General features: G+C 49.1%; 1 protein-coding gene across 1 annotated transcript in view; it reads right to left on the reverse strand.

The window, feature by feature from the left end:
- Positions 1 to 2869: 2869 nt before the first annotated feature.
- The window catches only part of LOC125702203 (protoheme IX farnesyltransferase, mitochondrial), a 93809-nt gene continuing 75633 nt past the window's right edge, over positions 2870 to 21045 (reverse strand). The window contains exons 6-7 of the mRNA XM_048965158.1: positions 18094 to 18326; positions 2870 to 4753 (exon numbers count right to left, since the gene is read on the reverse strand). Coding sequence (XP_048821115.1) covers positions 4311 to 4753; positions 18094 to 18326 — 676 coding nt within the window. The 3' untranslated portion in view covers positions 2870 to 4310. The remainder of the gene's footprint in view (positions 4754 to 18093; positions 18327 to 21045) is intronic.

The following is a 21045-nucleotide window of genomic DNA, read 5'->3' on the forward strand; positions in this document are numbered from 1 at the left end:
TACCAAAGGTGCTATTTATTACCAGATACAGGGTCGCAACTGGATTATGGGGTGCAACTTCAGGAGAAGTCAACAGAGCGAGTTCAGTGCCATCATGGCCAGGTCAGGTGCAGCCTTGCACCCTGGTGAGCAGCAGTCTGCCTGTCCACCTGTCTGTCCATCCATCAGCATGGCCTTCCTGCTACCCCCGCCATACGCAAAGCATCCCAAGGGCTGGTGGCCTGGCAGCTCCCGGGTCAGAGCTGTAGACTTGGTGGATTCTCCCTGCTTTGCAATAGGTTGAGCAGCTGAGAACCTAATCACCATTCCTCCCTCTGCCCCATGGTGACTGCGTGGCCCCAACATCCTGCTGCCCCCAGCCTGCCTCAGTTTCCCTCCTGTGCTCCTTGGCAGTAGGGTAACACAGGGGCTGCTCATGGCAGTGTGTCCCAAAAGCCCTTGGGAGCTCAGAAAGCAAAGCTGAGTCCCATCAACAGAAGACAACTCACAGTCGAACCCTCCCCATATCTCCATCCCACCCAGGCACCACACTCTGCTCCCTACCCTTTCCCCAGCCCAGGGACTCCACTTTCCCTCTTTCTTCTTCCTGCTGGACGAGGATGCAGGGCAGCTTGGCAGGCTTCCAGTGTAGAGAAGGACCTTTCAGGTTGGATATTAGGACAAATTTATTCTCCGAACGAACGGTGACCCACTGGCACAGCTGCTCAGGGGAGTCACCATCCCTGGAGGTGTTCCAGAGCCACGGAGATGCGGCACTGAGAGATGAGGGCAGTGCGCAGTATTGATGGGTTGGCAGTTGGATTTGATAATTTGAGTGGCCTTTTCCAACCTTAATGATTCTCTGATTCTGTTTTCAGTCACTCAGGGCCATTCCCCAAAGTCTGTGTTTCTGTTTAAGGAAAAGGCAGCCTGGCTCCCGCTGCAGTTTATACTGGTACGAGCAGTGGATTTTGTAGCACATAACTCATATCCAAGGCACACCGAAGTTACAATAGAAAGCACTGAAAACATGAATGGTGGCCAGAATGGAGCTCACCATTGAGCAGTGCTGCAGAAAGGCCCCAGCTCCTTGCAGCAGTGTGTGCCACCAGTGACCTTTCAGAGGCTCTGAACACGTGGTTCTGCACAGAGCAGTTCAACACACCGACCCAAAACCAGTGAACCCACTGCCAGAGCCTCAGTTCTTGTTCCAAGGCCTGGAGGTGCCAGAGTTGGTTAGGAGCAGGAGGAAAAACATCGCCACGTTGTGGGAAAGCTCCTTGCTCTGCCAACCCTGCTCTGTGAAACAGTCCAACTGTGCCTTTCGAAACACTGTGAGCTTCAAACCAGCCCGAGGCAATGACCAGGGCTGGAAAATCTTCAGTGCAAACAGTTCATTCTGGGAGCAGAAAACCAGAGGAGGTGAAAAGCAAGCAAGGCAAAGCTGATGGGCTGCTCGTGCCAGCTCTGTCCAACACATGGGTGTGTGAGGGCAGTCTGTGGCTCTGGGATGCTGATAGGACAAGGGGAAATGGTTTCAAACCCCATCAGGTTTCCTCATTCCTGCAGGAACAAAGTCACCAGTGAGGCTGTTTTATGGGATGTCCATCACATGGGGTTACCACAGGCACAGCGTGGATCCATGCAACAGCCTGGCTGCTTGAGGCAGCGGCAGTCACACAGCTGAGCCTTCCCCATCCTGCCAGGCAGGAATTGTTCCAAGATTAAATGATTTGCTGAAGATCAACACAAGGAGCAGGAGCTGTAAGAGCCAGCCATCGTAATGATGCTTAAACGCCAGCGCATCCTGAAGGGCTGTAGGAGATAATGGGAAAGGGACTGACAGAAAGGTGAGCTCGTCCAGCCAGGCAAAACATCATCATCCCCATTTTACAGATGGACTGCATTTCTTCAGCAGAGATCTGGAAAGAAAGAAAATTGCTCCAACCTCCAGGGCTACCGCTTCATCCACAAAAACATGCTTGGAGTCATACAAAAGGTTTAAAGAGCAAATCGAAGCAAGCTGCACCTCAAGCCACTGCCCAGATCCTCCTGTAAGCCTCAGCACAAGCTTCTGGACATGCAGTGCTGCCAGTGAGGGATTTCCTTTGCAAAATGCTGTAACAGCATCACCCAGATGGGCCATCATTGCAGCTACCAGCAGCAAAGTTTTCATTCCTAAAGTTTATGCAGCAGCATGTACACTGAGCTGAAAGAAAGCATTTCGTTCAAGCCTCCCCTCCAAAAAGAGGGTATTTTTACCTTCAAATTGCAGATTCACTCATTCTAGCAACAGGCCCTCCCTGCAGGCCAAGCTGCCCAGGCAATGGTGATGGTGCAATTCTGTGACCTGCATTTTGCAGACAGTCAGCAATGATTACAAAGCTCCCATCTGACCCCAAACCTGTGAATGTTACACATTTTGGCCCAAGAAAAGAAGATGGTCACTCTTCAAAACCGAACCACAGGCACGTCCTCAGGCCCTTTAATCACAGCTGAGCCTGGCAGGACAGCACTCCAACCTCACAGGCCATCCCGAGGCTGGGCTGACCATGACCTAGGAGGAAACCACAGCTTCAGCCTCACTTTCTGCCTCTGGCAGCCAAATCCATGGCTTTTGTGAGCTGTCTGCTATTTTCAGGTTCCTCTTCCAGCTAAAGGTTCACCAAATTCTTTGGCTTTGCACAAACTGTTTCCACTCACACACAACCTGCTTTCAGTGTGCTTTTTGCACAACAAACCACCATTTTGCAAGCTGTCCTCGCCCTTAAGGATCAAGAAGAATATTGTTGCAGGGAGAAATGCCACAAAACTATTGTAAAATACCTCTGCGATGAGCAGCACCAGAACTTCAATTACACCCAAACTGTTTAAAACAAACAACTTGCAAGCACTCCTCTCTTCCTGTACAGTATGCACTTTATTGCAGAGAAGACCTGAATGCATTTTTAAAACGAATGAAGTAGCTGCACAGTTGTACAGTATTGAGATATTCCCACAAAGTGTTCCACCCAGTGACTCAGAACAACGGAGCTGCACAGAGCCAGGGAACTCAATCCAATGCCTGTAGAACAGGTGGCCCTGCTATGCCAGCACCTCTGCCAGCAGTATGTGGGGTTAACGGTGCCACTCTGGATTTAAACCAGTACAACAGAGCAGAGGTTGGGTGCTCGGCATCCAGGCACACTGAGGTCTGGCACAGCCCTGGATGGGCAGCACAACCCCATCAAATCATGGCCAGAAATGCATTTCATTTGTCAGCTAACGAAGATGATGCGTTTTCCTAATAAGACCAATCCCCTTGGGTTTCTTTGGAGAGACACCAGCTGCATCAGCAATGTGAACATTATGATATTAGGTACAAATCCTAAAGTTCTTTTTCTCTAAAGTGTTTCCTTCCTGATGACAAACCCCAGGTGAGACCTCTGTGAACCACAGAGGTGTGACACCAAACCCAGTTCCAACTGTTGATGCCCAGAGCTCACCTGGAGACACAGCCTGAATGGGCAGCACAAGGCACATCAGCAGAGAAAAGCCTCATACAGACCAGATTCCGGGGCCTGGCCCTCACCTTTTCCAATACCTTTCCAAAGCAATAGTAGTTTTTTTTTGTCAGCTGAAGCTTTGCCACACAGGGCTCAAACCTTAGTGATGGGAATGTGCTGTGATGGATGTACAGTGAAATGGCTATGAGAGTGTTCCAGTGTGTGCTACAGAGCAGTGATCATTGGGAGCCTGCGTAAATGCTGATGTGTAGTGTGCTGAAAGGCAGCTCTCCTAACTCCTTTAGCATTGTGAAAGCCTCGTGAAAACGGTATGAAAGCTACACATCTACTGGGGTGAATGATAAGCTTGAGAAAAGCCTCAGAAGATGAAGGCTTCTGCATAACAACAGAGCAGGGACAGCAGGGAACGAGACAAAACCAGCTCACCTAACCCACGGTGAGCCTTAAAGCCTAATCTAGGAAGGGTGCGTGGGACAGGGGTGGCAAATCATTCATTTGTCGCTTCCTGACTTCTTTGCCAAGTGTGTGTGCGCTTGTGACATGTTACAGGAGGACCCAGGACCCACAGGGACCTTGAAAGGCCATCTGAAAGTGATGTGCTTCTGGCACAGGCTGCAGTGGAACCGTGATGAGTGAATGGGCCTGTGGCAAATGAAAGCCTGAAGCTCTCGTGTCTATTCCCTTTAAGAAGAAAGTAGAAAATTATCACATGAAGTGGTCACTAGGCACAAATGATTCTTCTCCTAACAGATCCCACAGGTTTCCCCCTCGTAATTTCTAAAATATACTACCTGATGTGTCACGAGGATGACAAGTAATTGACATTTAAGGCAATCTAATTTCCATAGCCCTCCCATGACTTCCACTGAGTGCATCACCTTGCTCTTCCTTCTCCAGGAGAGACTTCTTGCAGGAGAACATGACCAGCAGCAGCAGGGGCAAATGCCAGAGGCTGCAGAAGAAGAGCTTCCTGGAGCTGCTGCGGTCTGCATCCCTGTAGAACCGAAAGCCGAGGTAGGAGATGTACAGGTTAAGAGGGAGTGAAATGATGGGGAAAGTCCACGTGGTGATGTCGAGGATGGGAGCCACCGTGCAGAGTCCAATTAAGGCCACGCAGTGACGCAGAGCCACCCGCCTGCACAGCGCCGGGTGGGTCACAGACATCATGCAGTATCCTCCACGTGAGTAATCCTCCCGCAGCCCCCAGCTCAGCGCGTTGAAATGAGGGAACTGCCAGGAATAGAGGATACCTCCCAGCAGCAAAGCACCTGCAGTGGGAAAGAGAGAAGTAAAGAGGCGTTAGAGGGTCCAGCCGGGCCACTGGAAGTGGTGCACCAAGAACTCAGCAGCACGGGGCTTATTTGTCACAACAGCAGTGCTACAAACCTGCTGCACTGCTCTGTGCAGAAGACAAGGCTTGCTCTGCCAAACAAGGCATGCTCTGCTTTGAGCAGCTCTTACATAGGGCTGCAGATGGTGGCTCTTCTGCTTTTTAAATATTTAACTTGCTCCTTCCTAATGAATTACTGCTAATTGTCTCTACCTGTAAAGGCCAGTGAAGCAAAGCTGGGCAAGAGACTTTTGGCAGCCCCTGGCTTCCAATGCCATGCTCTCAAGTTGTGCATTCAGAGAAAGCCAACGGGCAGACCATCTGTGTCCCATGTGTAACAGTGACCAGAAACAGGGCCCTGTTCAAGGAAAGCAGGGACGTCCTGCAGGGAACTGGGGAACCACCAGCACCCTGGCTGCCCGTTGGTCCATCGCACGAGGGGAGGAGATTGGCTGCTCATGGACCTCAGGGCCAGCAGAACTGGAACAAGTGATGTGACAGCAGATGGAGAACTGTCCTTCAAACCAATTTCAGTGTCTTCTAAGCAATTTGATCATTTACCTTTTGTGTTTAAAAAGAAGCAATGAACACGTGACATTTTCCACATTGTCCCTGCTCTCCTCAGGACACAGGGCTCAATAAGCACAGGGCTGATGGAGGCAAAAACAGTTCATGCTGACTTCAGTGAGCTTCAGGGAGGCCCTCACTCCCAACTGCTCACTATTTTTGTCTGCAGATGCAAAAATCCCCCACAACTGATACACATTAGGAGCATTCCTGGATTTCCTTTTTGTTTCCCAGTTCCCAAGCATTTCATTCCCGCATTAACACTTCTGTTGCATCTTCCTGCCTCCGTGAGTTCACTCTAGGGAAATTACCTCCCCGTTAGAGCCAAGAATCTACCATTTTCTTAATAATTTGACAAAAATAGCAACATTTATCTCTTGCTAATGTCCTTCACCTCTTCCCAAAATGCTCACTTCTTCCCCAGCATCCGCTTGGGCTGTAACAAGACTGAGCACCACCTCCTCTGATCTGCTCTGTGCTTCATGTCTGCTACCCTGCTGTTCTGGCTTCCTTGGGGCTGGGCATGCCTAGTTCTCATCATCCTAAACTTCTTGGACCGTGGCCCCAAAGATGTGCAAATTCTGCTTAAAGTCTTACTTTCAGGGGATGGACGCTCAGCAACTTCTCTGTATCAGAACTTTGTATAATGGTTCAAAATCACACACGCCAAAATTACCTGATTTTTTCATTTCAGAAGATTATGGCCAGTGGCAACAAGAGTAGTTCAGCCCCTGACAAAACAAGGCTTAACTCAGTTCCTCTGAAACCGAATGGAGTAGGCTCTGTTCCGATCAATGGAAATGCAACTTAACCGAGGCTTTCATAGCACTGGGAACAGCAAGTCACAATTATCCACCAGTAGAGGAAATGCAAGTGGCTGGAGCTGGGGCCAGGACTCACAGCAGGGCTGCCCCTGCTTCCCACGGCCGTGGCCCTGCCTGCTTTCTGCCTGGCACAAGCAGCTGCGCTTGTTCCGTTGTTCAGACGTTGTCTGCAGCCAAGCTCCAAACACACCCTAAACCTCAAACACACACAAAAACCTGTAACAGTTCTCAAATTGTAACGCCATTAGAAAAAAAAAAAAAGAAAAATAGTCATCTGGAGAAATTTTTAAACACAACCAGACCGACTGAACTACTTGGGGCTGGGTTCCCATTTACAAAGCTCTGGTTTTCACATGCGAGCCTTTGGAATGTAATTGCTTTGATTACATTACAACCATTGAGATAATTGATATTTTACAGAGAAGATGAACAGTAAAACAATTTAATAGCCCATTATGAGGACTGTAACCGGCCTGGTTCTTTGCTATTTCCCACATGCCCTGGACATCCTGCCATCTCCCTGCCCGGATGGGATCGCCAGGTTGTTGGAGATTTTCAAGTGTCACATAAGGCCGATAACTTGCAAAGCACAGCACATGGTGAGGGATGATCCAGCACCAAATGAGCCCCAGGAAGGAGTCCTGTCAAGCCCAGAGCAGACACTATAATACTGGCTAATTACTAGATGCATGTTAACTATGTCATAATTAGGTCAGCGGTGTTTTTAAGCAATACTATAGACGTACTCTGGAGAATCACCTGGTTCCAAGCACTGCAGTCTGCTCTGTTTATTCTGCGTAGTTCCCAACAGCTTGAAAGTCAGTTTAATCAATGCAAATCTTTTTCTTCACACAGTTTATAATTAAGTGAAGAACAGACGAGGTCGTTCCCAAGCGATACACAAGGAGCTGGGAAAACCTCAGCTCTGCATTTCCACCCAGAGTTTGCATCCTTGAGCTCCACGGGCTCCTTCATGGCATGTGAAGCACCTGCGCTCCCTCACGCCAGTCAGCATGGAGCATGAGGAGCATCCTCCAGCCCTTCACAGAGTGTTTATACACCATAGGAATACAAGTGCCTGGCTCTCGGATGATTTCTTGGCCACATTTTGAATAGTGCCGCTTCCAAACTCTATGCTTCTCCTAGTGAGAGCCTGGGATCGCTGCAAGCAGGCACCGATAAATCCTGGTCACTTGGCAGAGGTGTCCTGTTGGATCTCTGAAAACAAATCAAGTCTATTTAGAGAAACAGGACCCAGCTCTCCAGTATCCTTTCACTGCTGGGTGCAGAACAGGCATTGAGTGTTTTCACATTGAGTTCCTATTGCTTAATTGCTTCGTACCAGCTTAAATCATCTCGGAAGTCAGTCCTGCAGTGAACCAGGCATGTCCCTAGACCATATGGAGTGTCAAGGAACAGCCTTTACCATTCATCATGAATGTTAAGGTTAAGCTAAATAGTAATAATAGATCTTTTTTTTTTTTTTTTTTAATAAACAAGAACAAGCTGAGATTTTTATTTTAATATCTAAGATAAAGCCAAAATGTCAGCTGGAGTTGAAGAAGGTGGAGAACGGTTATTTCTTTCTGTAAATATATTTTTATCTAGCAAAATACTGGAGCTGTATAAATTGCACTTTTTTTCTAAAACAAACAAAGACAATAAATTCCACAGACATTCGGAAACTGCTTGGCAAGACATTTTAAGGTTCAACGAATCTGAGTAAGCCTTGGCAATAACAGCGAGACGAGACTTCCACAAGCAACCAGTGATGCTGGGCTTTCAGACCAAAGCAGCTGGCAGTCTGATTTATAGAATTACACAAGCAAGAAGCACCCTCCTCTGAAGTTATGCTCTTCACGGTGTCAAGGCCCTTCAGTACCTCTAAACTCTGATTCAGATATTCCTTTGGAAGCAGTTCATGATCATCTCACGTGCTGGACGTCCCCAGCTACGCAAGTCCTGTAAAGGATACATTGTCCAGTCGAGTCTACACATTGTCTGCTCAAGATACAGCGAACTCTTTTGCCTGTTGAGCTAACAATGCCAAGAGGAATCTTGCTGGAAACATGCTCTGCATGAACTGTTTCATTCATATAACACAACCTGAGGACTGAAAGCCTACTTCCTCATCCACTCCGGGGCAGAAGTAACACCTGGTTACTGTGTGAGCATCCCATGCTGAAGATGCCACTCTCCTGAGTGAAACAAGGCTCCTTCGTGCTGCCGATGCCTTCCAGCCAACGCATGGAGCAGCAGTGATGATTTCACCCACAGCTGAATTAGTTCCATTTGCTACTATAAATAAAGCACAATCCCATTGAAATTCTCCACAGCTATTTGAAGGTGAATTGTTGCAGGGCAGGAGAGGTCCAGAGCCAAATAGGGTGAGAGGTTGCAGCCTGGTGCCCAGCCTGGTAGCCGCCTGCACAAGTGGGGCAAACACAGCCAAGGTTATCTGCAAGGCTGCTGCTGCACTGACATTGTGCTCCTAAAAGCACCAGGGACCACCAGCTGATTGCCTTCTTATCCTTCTTGCTGCTCCATGCAGCACGCACAGTGCGTTCCGTTACGATCTGCAAAGCTCTGCTATCGCTTGCAAGCTCCAGACAAGACAAACATTCAGATACTTCATCAGTAGAACAAAACAAAGCAAAACAAAGCAAAAATAAAGAATGGGAGAACTGATGCAGAGCATCCTTTCAGGAATGGACTCACAATTCTGTCTTTTCCTCAGTGCAGTGCATGTAGGACTGGGAAGTGGCCAACCCAGCATTAAAATAAACACAGAATGGTTAAAATATCAGCTCCAAAACAGATGTTGAAATCTTACTGCATTTCCCAAAGCTGGTGTTTACTGCCTTGGCAACCTAAGAATGCTGTTTTGCTTAAAGCACAATTTTAGTAATTCTTCTGCCTTGAATAATGTGAAGGAATTTTAAAATTATTTCCAGACCTCGGTAGCTGCCTTATTAGAAGGAAGCACCGGCCTTTTGTCCCGGGAAACTGCTCGGGTTTGGCTCCTGTCAGCAGTGGAAGGCCCTGGGAGCTTCGCCTCTAAATGGACCGTAGGCAGGAAACAGCCACACAGCATCGAGAGCACCCAACTGGTGCTCCTCTGTTAAAGGACGTCGAACAAATTGCTGCTCTTTAATCCAGACAAGGTAGATTAGAGCTCCGAGGCTTGAAGCGGGCCAGCTGTATCCACCTGCTCATAGTAAGCACGCTGTCTCCAACTGTGTTTTTCACCTTTTCTACAGGAAATTTAATGTAACCAGTGCAAAATGCTTCTCTGTGGCCCTGCCTGACTTTTACACGATGTTACACGAGCAAAAAACTTTACTTGACACATCCCCAAAGCTCTTATTTTCTGTCTTTTGTGCACGTTCACAACAGGTCTAGCACAGCAGCCCTCCCTGGAGATCTCTAACTATGCAGCAATTACGGGTGTAAGGAAAGCTTTGAAGTCTCAACACGACCTCGCTGCACATGGCAGATGCCATGCCACGTTAAACACCCAAAGGGCTCTTTGGGACACTCGGTGCCAATGCTCAGCATGGTTTAGAGCATGCAGCAATACTGCCCTGCTGCACAAAGACAGCCTGACAACACAGGGGTTGCAATCTCTGCTTGTGCAGCAGGGTTGGAACTCGTGGTAATTAGGTTCTTTCTTTCAACTTGTTTCAGTGACGGGAAATAACCACTAGGGTAAACCAATTGGCCTCAGATTACACGCATTCAAGACGCTGCCCTGATAAAATCTCCCCCAGGAAACACGTTACCTGCTATTTCATTCTTACCGTTGTCTTTGAGAGCAGCAGTGAGATTAGCATTATAGAATTTACATCTTAATTTGTGATTATGAAGCATTCTCAAACACAAAGGCATTTGGGAATTATCTGTTCACCAACCTTAACAAAGCCAATAGAAATTCCCCCGTGTTTTACCACTGCGGCATTTCCTATATTAGCAGCGGAGCAAGACAACAACTGGCACTTCTGCCTCCCCAGGAAAACAAAGCATATGTTACTGCTTGTGTGGGGTGACACGTGAGTGGCTTGGCAGCCTTGAGAAGAAAAAAGGATCAAAGCATTGCTAGGAAAGCCTCGCCCAAGGTCTCAGTGCTGCTGACAATGGCACTCGGTGTGGCTATGGGCACTGCGCTCCTGCCCGGCATTGTGTGCCGCCAAGGTTGTGCATGGGGAACACACTGCAATGCTGAAAGGCTCACGGTCATGGGTTTGTATAGCTGCTTCTTTGGAAGGGTGGCACAAAGGATGAGTGGAACGGGACGTTTGCAGAGCTGCAATGGACTTCTCCACGGGAGCACTTAAAGGGGAGGGATGGCGGGTATGCACACTGTGAGCGGAACAAAAAGAGCATCTCCGTGCCCACCACAAAGAGGGAATGGGGTTCCTCACCTCCTGAAATGCTCCTGGCTTTAGTGGGAGGAAACCAGGTGACCTCAGGTGTGCTGCCACGGGGAGAAAAAGAGCTCCTGCATGCAGGAACTGCACAAAGACACAGCTATTGCATGCAGATGCACACAGACACACACACCTTTTGTGCAACACAACACATAAGAACAGGTTATGACTGCTGACAGCATTACAGGGAAACGCCTTCCATTATACAGCCACGGTTGCAAAAAGCAATGCTGCAGTGCATAACTTGTCTCTGCTACCCCAGCAACACACATCATAAAACATGTGGGCCTGTTGGGTAAGATGAAATTACCAGAGAGTTCATTTCTGCAGATACGTTCAAGAAGTATTCACCAAAGGACCACGTGCAGCAGAGGATGGAAAACTTGATGGATGCACAGGGGCTCCTGTGTGTCACCCAGGGCCCCAGTGTGGGTACACCTGTGGGCACCACGTGTGCCCCGTGTCCACAGGCTGGCCATGCAGTCCAGTCACCCCAGCTGCTCCAAGCACAGCACACAGGGCTGGGATGCAGCACTGGGATGCAGTACTGGTGCACTGCCTCTGAACTCTTGGGGCTGCTCCCCCAGGTGTCCCACTGCTGGAGCTGCCACTTCTTTTGTTTCTTTTGAAGCTGGAGAGAGGGGGAAAAAAAAAAAAACCAACAAAAAAAAAACCCCAGCTCCCTCGCTTTTGTACTAAATTCAGACCAGCTGCTAACCGGCATTGTCCCTCCACCCCACTTTTTGCACTTTTTACCCACACAAAGCACACTCCTGGGCCCCAGCTTCCAAATCTCAGATGTCGATGACATGAATATCTCTGCTTCCTCCGGAGCGGACCGCAAATCCTGTCGTCTTTCATCTGAGAAGCAAAACCTCGGTGAGCTGCAGGGGGGGCTGAGGGCTGGAGCCGGTGGCTGCGAACACTCACAGCTCAGAGAGAGGGGATGGGACAGCCAGTTCTCCGAGATCATTTTGCATGCAATTAAGCTGTTGCTTTCCTTTCTTCCTGGCAGACAAGTGCTACAGCAGGGAAGGTATGGGGGACCCCGGGCACCGACAGGTTGGACCAAGGCCTCCCCCCTCTCCTATTTTCCTTTTCTTTTTGCGCCTGAAACTATCCATCTGCCAAATGTCACTAGCTGATAAGAACTGCCCATTTCAAATCCCCATTTGTAAATAGATGTTGGCTGACATAATTAATGTCTACCATACAACATAATTTGAATTACAAAGTAAAGGCAATTTAAAAATCAGCCTCCACATGATTACAATTGATACGCAGCCTATAAATTCCATAGCCTCGGGAATTATTTAAATTTCTCAAAATGAATGAAAATCAGTACAAGATGTCTTTCAGGAAAACGAGACCAGAAGTGGAGCATCTGAGATAAACTAAATGGTCTCTTGAGATAAACACTCTTTGGTGCAGTAATACCTATGGCTCCAGGCCACCGCGGGTCTGTAATGTCTGCTGCACTGTCAAGGCTGCTATCTGCTATGCCACCGCCACCTACTCAGAATAAATCCCCTTAACTGATAAGCACATTATGTGGAGGACCCCTGCTTGTCACTTCCATCTATCTGGGTGGCTTACGTGATGGCACTGAGCTCTGCCCCAAGGCACTGAGCTGGGCTCAGCCATCAGGGATGGTGAGCAGAAGCACAAAATGTACATGGCAAGATATGGGCTGTGGTGCTCGGATAGGCTTCCTGCAGATATGTTCATTTGCTAACTGACAGTAACAAGTTGAGATGAACAACAAGCGCTGCTAAGGAGCGAGCAGCCGAATTAGGCTGGGGAGGAAGAACAGCAACACGAGAGTCGCTTACAGCATACAGACGTGTGCCTGCTTGCATGCCAAAATAAATAGCTGTGCTACTTCCTAAAGACATCTGCACTACCAAACACGCCCAGGCTCAACAGCAGCATGGCACAGAGAGCAGAGCTGGGAGCACGGACCTCGCACACAACAGCACTGCTGAGCTACGTCTCTTTTCCCTGTCTTTATGCCACAACTTCAGGCTTTAAGAGAATGGCATTATTTTCCTGCACGGCATTCCTTTGTAAAACGGGGAGAACTGCTTTGAGAGAGAGATTTAACAGAAAAACAAGTATCTTTGTAAATAAATCGTGCCACAGAGGAGCAATGAAGCCTGCTTTCAAGGAAGCCAACGTGTTACTGCAGCTCGCAGGCGGGCAGTCAAGTTCTGCATAAACACACCAGAGATGTGGCAGTGATATCTGTGTGATAAATGACGCTTATCACACACCTCTGACCATCTCACCTGCACTCAGCGAGGAAATGTGAACATTCCTGATCTTTCATCGGTTTCAAACAGCTGCCATAAAAAAAAAAAAAAAAAAAAAAGGAACCAAAAAAAGAAAAGAAAACCCACTCCAAACCCACAACAAAGAATTCCCAGAGATAACCTTATCTTTCTCTTTTGAAATGTGAGGTTTTCCCTAAATTGCATCGCCATGAAATCCAGGGTAGGGGGCAGGATGCTCAATCAGACTTAAGAGCATACAATTAAAGACCTATCAGGGGCACAGATGGAAGCAAGCACAACTGGGAACCGCCGTAAGAGGTGCAAATCTGTAGCATAAGAGATATAAACATGCATTCGTGTCGTTGGAAATAGAAGCTCACAGATTTTTATCTGCAAAGATGCAATTTTTTTGCTTATCTGTCAAGGAATTACTCTTCAGGATAAGAGAGTTATAAATGAAATGAAGACAAATGACAAGAGAGCGCAGCTCAAATCAGAGATTTCCTTGTTACGTCTCGAATTAGAAACTGGGAATCGCCTTCAGCTCTACCAGCTGAGTGAGGGCATCTCATGGCACTGCGAACCCGCTGGCAGCACATCCACAGCCTTGAGGGCACCGTAAGGGAAGCTCGGCACATAAATGCTACAACCAGCAGCGTGTGCAACAGTGTGGCTGCTGTGAGATTACAAGGAGAGAAAATCCATCATAAAATGTCACCAGGAAAGGGCCCGGTTAGGTGTCGAGAGCTCTCCTTCTCCCACTTACATGGTGAGAGCCTTCTCAGTTTTCTAACTCCCTTCTTTCACCTTCCTCTTTGTTATTGAGTTGAATAATCGTTTTTTTCTTTCTTTTTTTTTAAACGAGGTGTAAATGCATTTTCACACCTACAACTAAAACGAGGTTAAGGCTCCGAGCTAATTACCCTTTATTAATGAGCTCGACAATGGCGTGTTGGCCTGCACCTTGCACATGATGATGCACATTTGTGCTCCAGGTGGGATGGATTCTTCCAACTGCTAAATTCTTTTTTAGTAGCAAAATGCTTAACACTGCAAATTGTTTACAGCTTTTTTTCCCCTTAATTCTATATATATATGTATATTTAAATTGAAATGCACTAAAATATGACATTCAGGTCACCATTTTCAAGACTGTTCCCAGGTCTGCTTCATTACAAAGGTTGCATCAACTCAATAGCTCTTCTAGCACTGTCAGACAAACTGCCCTGCCCTGCTGGCACCCACTGGGAGGTGGCTGTGGAACGTTTCAGCTGCCCAGAACAGCCACAACAGCAGCAGTTATGCACCAGCACATCGTGGTCTGGCAAAGTCTGCTTTGGTGTAGGTCATCTTCCACCGACTGCATCCCTGCCAGAACTGGCAGAGGGAAGTGTGCCCACAGTCTAAAATTAATTGCAAATTAGATAGGAAGAGATAGCAGATAGAAAGACATGGACTCTCTGCAGCCTGCAGCACAGGGACAGCGTAGCTCATTGAGAAATAGGTCTAGAAGCGCAAGTTATAACTTGATGATAGAAGATCATTAAAGATAATGAAAACCAGTGCCCGTCTCCTTTAATGTGGTGGGCTCCGGCTGCAGTTTAGCTGCTGTTTCAAAAGGGATATGGCAATTGGAACTCTGACAGCCTTTCCAGCAGTGCCCCATGGAGAGGTGCCCAGGGCAGCTCCCTGTGGTGCAGCTGAAGCATCCTAAAGCATCAGCCCCGCAGCACCAGGCCAACCCTCTGGAATGGAGGCTCTAAGCCATGGCAGCCACAGTGTCCTTCAGTGTAAACATGTGCTTGATGTTTCTGAATCACTCACTCTGCAGAAGTACAAAGCTTCTAGTGATGTTTGTTATGCACTCCTTAACAGGACACTACTAGGCACATCCATATCACTTATAAGGCTAAATATATATATGTCTAAATATTACTGTGTCCCTCAGGATCACCTCTAAACGTTTCCTGAACACCTCCAGGGGTGGTGGACTCACCAACAGCCAACAAACATTTCCATGCTGTCCTGAAGGACATAGTTTAGAGGAGAACACTGGTGATAGGGGGATGGTTGGACTGGATGCCCTTGGAGATCTTTTCCAACCTTGGTGACCCTATCAGTCTATTAAAAAGTCTACCTTCAGAGGCAAATGTTTGTATAGAAGTGACATACAACTGAAAAAAAAAACAACAAACAAAACCCTTCATCCCAGCTCTGGATTCGAGCAGTATCAGAAGAGTTGTAGCCAAAGCCTGCTCAGTCTGACACTTACACCCAGTGTGCAGTGTAAATGAAGAATGGAGTGCTACGGATTTTGCACAGATAACTTCTGGGTAAAAGCTGTGTTGGTGGAAGAATTATTCAATGCCACGCTGTGGGATGAATGTGCGCTAAAAAAAAATTCTTAACAACCCTGCTAATTGAACTTCATGAGTTTTCTTCAGAATATAACTATGCAGAGCCACTTTGACTCTTAAGTTCATAGCTGGCAGGACAAACAAGCCCTAATTGTGTCAGAGTTGCTGCTGAAGAGATCAGTGTTTTATGAGAGATGTAAAAAAAAGTTTCACAGTTACTAAAATAGAAATTCTTGTTTGCTTTTCAAGGAGTGAGGGAAAGGAACATTTATAACTTAAGAGCCTAAAAGTGACCAATTGAAAAAAAAACATCAATAAATTAATCTTCCTAGGATATTTTCTGGCTTGTGGAAAGACAGTAGTAAACACATCTGGGACTTTTCCATCTGAAAGCTCCCAGCTCAAAAGTCAGATCTAACTGGGTTAAAAGAGGTTTAATACCGAAATTATAACACAGAATCCCAGAACGGTAGAGGCTGGAAGGATTCTCAGATCCCCCAGTGCAGCCCCACTAATACAGGTTCCCTACTGCAGGTTGCACAGGAAAGCATGAGCAAACAGCCTGCTGTGCTGTGAGAATCTGGTACAGAAAGGAACCCAAAGACGCTGCCACCAGTTGGTATTGCATGAGAACCAGAACAGGACAAAAAGCGTCTCAAAAATAAATACATGGAAGAAGAATTTGGAGATAGGTGTGCAACCCTTATTTTCCCTCATCTATCACCATCACAAAGGGCAGTCGCTGAACGATGAGGGGTGATAACGATGCAGGCCCAGCCCGGTGCCCAAAGGCACGCAGCCCTGCGCTGTGAGCTCACCGGCCAAGGGGCTGTGACAGCAGCGGAGATGGCTGTGAGCTCACGGAGCCTCCCTGCAGAACCCGGGGCGCGGCAGAGCCCAGCATCACTCGTGCCCGGACTCCGGTCGAGCGCGGCAGCGAGACTCGGAGGCGCGAACGAGAGACTCGGTTTGGGCCGTGCTGCGGGGCTGCCGGCGGCAGTTCCCGGCGCTCAGCCCGCGCCATCGCCAGCGTTCCCCCGGCCCTGCCCGGCGCGCTCGCGGCAGCGGAGGTGAGCGGTGCGGGGACGCGGCCCCGGGGCGGGCGGCGGGGAACGGGGCCGGGGCTTCGTGCGGAGCGAGCGGGGCGTCGCCGCCGCCGCCGCCCGGGGACGGCGAGTAACCGCGGCCTCTTCTCTTTCGCAGCTCTGACGGCTCCGGCCCGGCGAGGGGAGCGGCTTTCCCGGCTCGGCTCTCCCCGGCCCACCGCACGCCCGGGGCCATGGAGCTGCCCTCGGACTGGACCTGCCCCGTCTGTGGGCGGAACCGGGCCGAGGCGGCCTACGTGACGCCCTGCCGGCACCAGCTCTGCTTGGGCTGTGCGCTGCGCTGGGCGAAGCAGCATCGCACCTGTGCCGTGTGCAAGGAGAACATCGAGGCCGTCCGGTACGCGGTGCAGTCGGAGGAGGATTTCCTCGCGTGCCCCATCCCGCAGCCTGCAGGGCGCTCCGAGGACGAGCAGGAGGAGGAGCAGGGCTCTGCAGAGCCGCAGCTCGAGGCTCCCGAGCACAGCTTCCCAGACGAGACCTGGGCGGACTTCTTCCGAGGAGATCCGGGGGACCTCGAACCGCTGCTCCGGTGGATCCAGCAGGAGCTCGAGGACATCATCGGAGAGGAGTGGTGGACAGTGGCTGCGGTGCGGGCTGATATCATGCACCTGCTGTGCCTGTTCGGGCTCAGCGAGGACACCCTGAGCCTGAACTTGGAGTCGTACCTGGAAGACCACACAGGTCGTGTGTTCGTGGCGGGGCTCATCGACACCGTTACGGCCCTGTATGGCCCAGAGCTCCGCCGGCAGCAGGACAACCAGGCTGCCCATGAAACAGGAGGGCAGGACGGCCCCGCGGCCACCCCCAGCCCCGCCACCTCCCCGCAGGAGCCTCCTGCCCCCGGCCCGAGCCGCTCCACCAGCCCTGCAAGCCCCGGCGCCGAGCGGCTCCCTGGCGTCCCTCACGGGGGGCCCGAGCCCCGACCCGCCGCCCCCGTGTCCCCGCAGGAGCCGCAGGAGCAGCCGGGGCAGGCGGTGGCAGCGGGCCCCTCCGCCCAGGGCACGGACCACCAGCCTGGGGGGCCCCGACGCCCCCCGAGGAGGAGGGCCAGCAGCTGCCCCCCGGATTTGCCCCCGTCCCCCAAGAGGCGGCGCTAGGCCGGCACCCACTGCGGTGCTGAGCATGGCTCGCGGCTTGGGAGGCCATCAGTGATCTTGGTATATTCTTAAAGATAATATATTTTATTCCTTTATTTTAAGGAAAATCTCTGTGTTATTGATGACACTGTTGCAGTTGCTGTCCCTGTCCATATAGGTTTCTCCTGGCCCTGGGGGAGGCCACAGAATCATAAGTTGATTTCCATAATCAGAAATCAAGAGAGCATACTCCAGTTTGGGCACCACATTGAGATGGATGAATGGGATCAGTATTTTCTTTCACGTGAACCACACTGCTTTCTTAATATTCTTTTTAATATGTTCTAAATGCACACTGTTTAGGACATATTCTCTTATTATCTCCTGTATGCCCTTAAATGTCCCCATGAAAGGATTGATACCATCATGCCTACTTCTTCAGTGGTCACACTACTGTGACGTAGCAGTATTTTCTCATACTTGCACCATAATAGCTGTAATTCTGAAGCACCACCAGGCCAACAAGCAGAAAGAGCAGAGCTTAAGAAAAACCATTACACACTGCCTTTTGTTCTGGTATTTTTAGCTGTCCCAAAGGCAAAACTAACAACCGATTCCCCGAGATGTCAACATGGATTTTCCACTTACCAGCATCAAGACTTCCAGTCGCTGCAGTCCAGCCCATGACAGGGGGAATGGCTCCGACGACGGCTCCCACCCAAGTGTTGGCAATGCTCATTCTCTTCATGGGTGTGTAACAGCAGGTGTACAGGAAGATGTTGAATGCTCCGAGAGCACCGGTGAGGGGGTTGACCCCCATGGTCAGCAGGGCGATGCCTGGCACGCCACAAGATGCTGCAAAGCATACAGCGAGCAGGGGGCTGTGGGAGGAGAGAAGGGGCTGCATTAGAGGGTGATGACTGCCTCTCTCCCTTTGCACTTCTTCCTACTGCCCTAGAAAGCTAACACTGGATTTTTGTTACTTTTTATGGATTTTTGTTGCTTGAGATTCTCACATCTGGCCCCATTGTAGGACGAGCCTTTCTAAAATGCTAAGACCACCTTTGCAGAGTCACAGAATCATGGAATGGTTGGGTTGGAGGGGGCCTGAAAGCCCACCCAGTTCCAATCCTCTGCCCTGTGCTGGTTGCCCCCCATTAGACCAGGCACCACAGATTTGCCATGAGAGGTTATTCTTATACTCCTCACTGCTGTGTTTGCCAAATAAGTTTAAGCTATGGAGGTCAACGCAATCGGTGCTTCCAGCAGATCATTTTCTTTTATTGTAATCTTAGTAAATTCTGACCTCTGGAAATGGCACTCAGTGTTCAGAGTGAATGAGAATGGTCGTAGCCTGCCAGAATTGTAACTGATTGCAATTTTCCAAGGGGCTCTTTGGCTGAAATACAACAGAGTTAGACACAAAATGAGGAAGCATTTAAGAGGAAAGGAGCACATTCAATCATTTTGAAATTATGCTAACAGAAACAAAGTAATTTTTGGCTTTACTGAAAATGACTGAATTCTCTGCGTTGCCATTTAGCTTACAGACTGTGCTAGGCAGTGGTAGCACAGCAAAGCCATTCTGGTAACAAAACCAAAATTAAATCTTATCTTCTAAGTGTGGAATTAACCAAAGATATTTCAGGCTTGCCTGAAAGAGCCAATAGAAAACAGAAAAAAGATGCTAATTATTTCTGTTGATTTTTACCATGCAAGAGCTCTACAAGCTCAGGGAAAGTTGGAAACTCCTGTTAAAATCTGTAAGAAAGTGGTTGAAGCTGTGTAAACTGCTAATAAGTTCCACAATAAACATCCAAACACAACGAACAAGGATTTTTTTGTTTGGCTACCAAAACCACATTCGCAGGCAGCAAGCACCATGGCACAACATGGGGGAAGCTTTGTTTGTGTTCCTTTGCATCAGGTCAACACATTTGCTGCTGGTGGAGATCTCTGCATGCATTTGTTCAGGGGTATCTGGTAAAGTGGGATGAGAACAAAATGCCACCGAGAGAAATAATTATGGAATCACAGAATGGTTGGAGTTGGAGGGGACTCTTAAAAGCCATTTGGTCCCACCCCTGCACTGAGCAGGGGCACCCACAGCTCCATCAGTGCTCACAGCCCATCCCCTGACCTTGGCTGTCTGCAGGGATGGGGCACCACCACCTCTCTGGGCAACCTGTGCCACTGCCTCACCACCCATAGTGTATATCCAACCTAAATGAAACCATTTCTCTTTATCCTGTCACATCAGACTCTGCTTAAGAGTCTGTCCCCTTCTTTCTTACAGCCCCCCTTTAGATACTGAAAGGTGTGGGAGAGCTCTGGTAGGGAGAAAATGCCATTAACTGAGCTGTATTAAATACACGCTTTCAGTCATACATATAAGAGCAGAAAATAAATGCTCGCAGCAAATGTCTGCGTGTGAACTTTAGCTTTACACATTTTGTCTCATTTAAAACTATGCACCCTTTGTATTCTACCATCACTCTGCCCTCTGGCCAAATCTTTAATCCTAAAATATATGTTGCATGCACTGCTCCAGCCTCATAAGGAGAATTTGCTGGTGGGGATGAATTTTATGGGAGTTTTATCAACCAAAAAAACCCTACCTTTTTAAAACCTCCATCAAACCAGTATGCAAATCCTAAATAACCACAAGAACTACAGCGAGCAAATCTCACACCAAAAATCTGCCTCCGATTTAAATTAAATTGACTGAGTCAATACATCCCAACACAGGTAATGGAGCACACCAACACCCTGGTGCTGGCTGCGGGGAGGTTCCAGGCAGGAACAGATGGAGCAGGGTGCTGCCTGGCTGCCCAACAACAAATCAAGGCCTATGGTTTGAGAACGTGCTGCAAAGGGAGCCGGGAGGTGCTGTGCCCTTTGGGTTTGCAGCTAGCAGTGCTCTGCTATGCAAAGGCAACACAACGCAATCTGCACGGTGAGGTGTCTCAGCACTGACTGCAAACACCGCTCCTTCTGCGTGTTGCCCCTCTACAGTGAAAGCCTGACTGGTTTTGGTTAAACAAATCCATCCTGACTGATTGTTGAATAAAATAGAGCCAGACGTACAGCTGAGCACCAGACTGGCACAATGCATGCACTGGAGGTGACAAAAGACCAGCGGGACCCTCAGAACCAGGCACTCCCATGGGGTGCACGTCCTCAATGAGGACTCGGTTTGAGCCAACGCGTGAGCTCTCTTCTCACTAATCGAGAGTGAAGACTCGGCTGCGTTCCTCCAGATGAAAGGCCCAGCGTGCATCCAGAGCTGGTGCTGAAGGGCTGACACCCAGAATTCAATCAGAACCACAGAATCACTGAATGGTTGGGTTGGAAAGGACCTTAAGGATCATCCAGTTCCAACCCCTGCCATGGGCTGGTTGCCTCCCACCAGATCAGGCTGCCCAGATCCCATCCAGCCTGGCCTTGGGCACCTGCAGGGATGGGGAACCCACAGCATCTGGTAAGAAATTCAGCATTTCCTTCATCCCTTGCTCAGGAGATGGGAGCAGAAGCAGGGAGCACCAAGCCTCCCATGCTCACCTCAAGCACTGCTTTCCTGCAGCACCAGCAGCTCCGCAG

Source organism: Lagopus muta, chromosome 18 (genome assembly GCF_023343835.1).
Source record: "Lagopus muta isolate bLagMut1 chromosome 18, bLagMut1 primary, whole genome shotgun sequence".
NCBI lineage: Eukaryota > Metazoa > Chordata > Aves > Galliformes > Phasianidae > Lagopus > Lagopus muta.